The sequence below is a fragment of the Elephantulus edwardii genome, unplaced genomic scaffold, assembly GCF_000299155.1.
Source record: "Elephantulus edwardii isolate Elephantulus edwardi_28Jun2011 unplaced genomic scaffold, EleEdw1.0 scaffold00002, whole genome shotgun sequence".
NCBI lineage: Eukaryota > Metazoa > Chordata > Mammalia > Macroscelidea > Macroscelididae > Elephantulus > Elephantulus edwardii.
Window position 1 is genome coordinate 20,925,519 of NW_006399752.1, and position 1,843 is coordinate 20,927,361.

General features: G+C 48.9%; 1 protein-coding gene across 1 annotated transcript in view; it reads left to right on the top strand.

The window, feature by feature from the left end:
* Positions 1–1,238: 1,238 nt before the first annotated feature.
* Positions 1,239–1,843, top strand: part of LOC102875296 (elongation factor 2-like) — a 1,064-nt gene continuing 459 nt past the window's right edge. Inside the window, exon 1 of the mRNA XM_006879153.1 lies at positions 1,239–1,839. Coding sequence (XP_006879215.1) covers positions 1,239–1,839 — 601 coding nt within the window. The remainder of the gene's footprint in view (positions 1,840–1,843) is intronic.

A 1,843-nucleotide genomic window follows, 5' to 3' on the forward strand; every position in this document is an offset into this window, starting at 1 on the left:
TGTGAGTGTACCGTCAAATCAGATCTGACTGGTACAGGAGGAGATTGTCCCTCCTTTCCTGGCAGAGCATCTGGTAGATTCGAACCGTGAGCCTCTGGGATTGTAGTTGCAGCTCCTTGCCACTAGGCCACCAGAGCTCCCCTGAGTTTAACTTCTTTAGCTTTAATTTGAACTTGCATATGAGTAGTTGATGGTCTGTTCTGCAATCAGCACCCAGCCTAGTTTTCACTGCTGATATTCAACTGCTCCTATGATTCCTTCCACAGGTCTAATCCATCTGATTCTTGTGCATACCATCAGGTGAAATCTATGTGTATAACCTGTGTTTATGTTTCTTATAAAAGGTATTTGCTATGAATAAATCAAGGTGCAAAATTCTATCCTTCCATCCCCAGCCTATTTCTGTCACCAAGTCCATGTTTTCCAACTACTGACCCTTCTTCCTGATTCCCAACTTTTGCCTTCCAGTCATCCATTATTATTAATGCATCTTGGTTACATGTTCAATTGATTTCTGACTGCAAAAGTTGGTAGAAATCATCCATTTCCTTGTCTTTGGCTCAGGTTGTTGGTGTGTAAATTTGAATGATAGTGGTATTAACAGGTCTTCCTTGCATGTGCATTGGGTATTTTCCTTTCACTCACGACATTGTATTTTAAGATGGACCAGATCATTTGGGAGGCTGGGTTTTGTGAGGAAGAATGTGGCATTAGGATTTGAAGGAAGACTCATCAACAACCTACATTATGCAGATGACACAACCTTGCTTGCTGAAACTGAGGAGAACCTGAAGCACTTGCTGCAGAAGATCAAGGACTGTAGTCTTCAATATGGATTGAAACTCAACATCAAGAAGATAAAGATTCTTACCACTAGGCCAATTGGCAGCACCATGATGGATGGAGAAGAGATTGAGATTGTTAATAGCTATAGCTTGCTTGGCTCCATAGTCAACACTCTTGACACCAGCAGTCAGGAAATCAAAAGGCTACTTGACTTAGGTAAATCTGTTGTCAGGGACCTTTCCAAGGTACGGAGAAGCAATGATGTCAATCTAGAGACTAAGGTGGGCCCAAACCAGTTCATTGTCTTCACAATTCTTGCTATGTATCAGAGAGCTGGATGACAGAAAGAGAGCTAAAGATGACAGAAGAGTCTTCCGCTGTCGTCGCCGCCATCCTTGGCGCAACTCGCCTCGCTTGTTTCTGCCTGGGAGAGTCCACCACCATCCGCCACCATGGTGAACTTCACGGTAGATCAGATCCGGGCCATTATGGACAAGAAGGCCAACATCCGCAACATGTTCGTCATCGTCCACGTGGACCACGGCAAGTCCACACTGACGGACTCGCTGGTCTGCAAGGCCAGCGTCATCGCGTCCGCGCGGGCCGGGGAGACCCCCTTCAGGGACACCCGCAAGGATGAGCAGGAGCGCTGCATCACCATCAAGTCCACCGCCATCTCCCTCTTCTACGAACTCTCTGAGAAAGACTTGAACTTCATCAAGCAGAGCAAGGACGGCTCTGGCTTTCTCATCAACCTCATCGACTCTCCTGGGCACGTAGACTTCTCCTCTGAGGTGACGGCCGCCCTCCGGGTCACTGACAGAGCCTTGGTGGTGGTGGACTGCGTGTCTGGGGTGTGCGTGCAGACGGAGACGGTGCTGCCACAGGCCATCGCCGAGCACATCAAGCCTGTGCTGATGATGAACAAGATAGACCGGGCCCTGCTCGAGCTGCAGCTGGAGCCCGAGGAGCTCTACCAGACCTTCCAGCGCATCGTGGAGAACGTCAACGTCATCATCTCCACCTACGGCGAGGGCGAGAGCGGCCCCATGGGCAA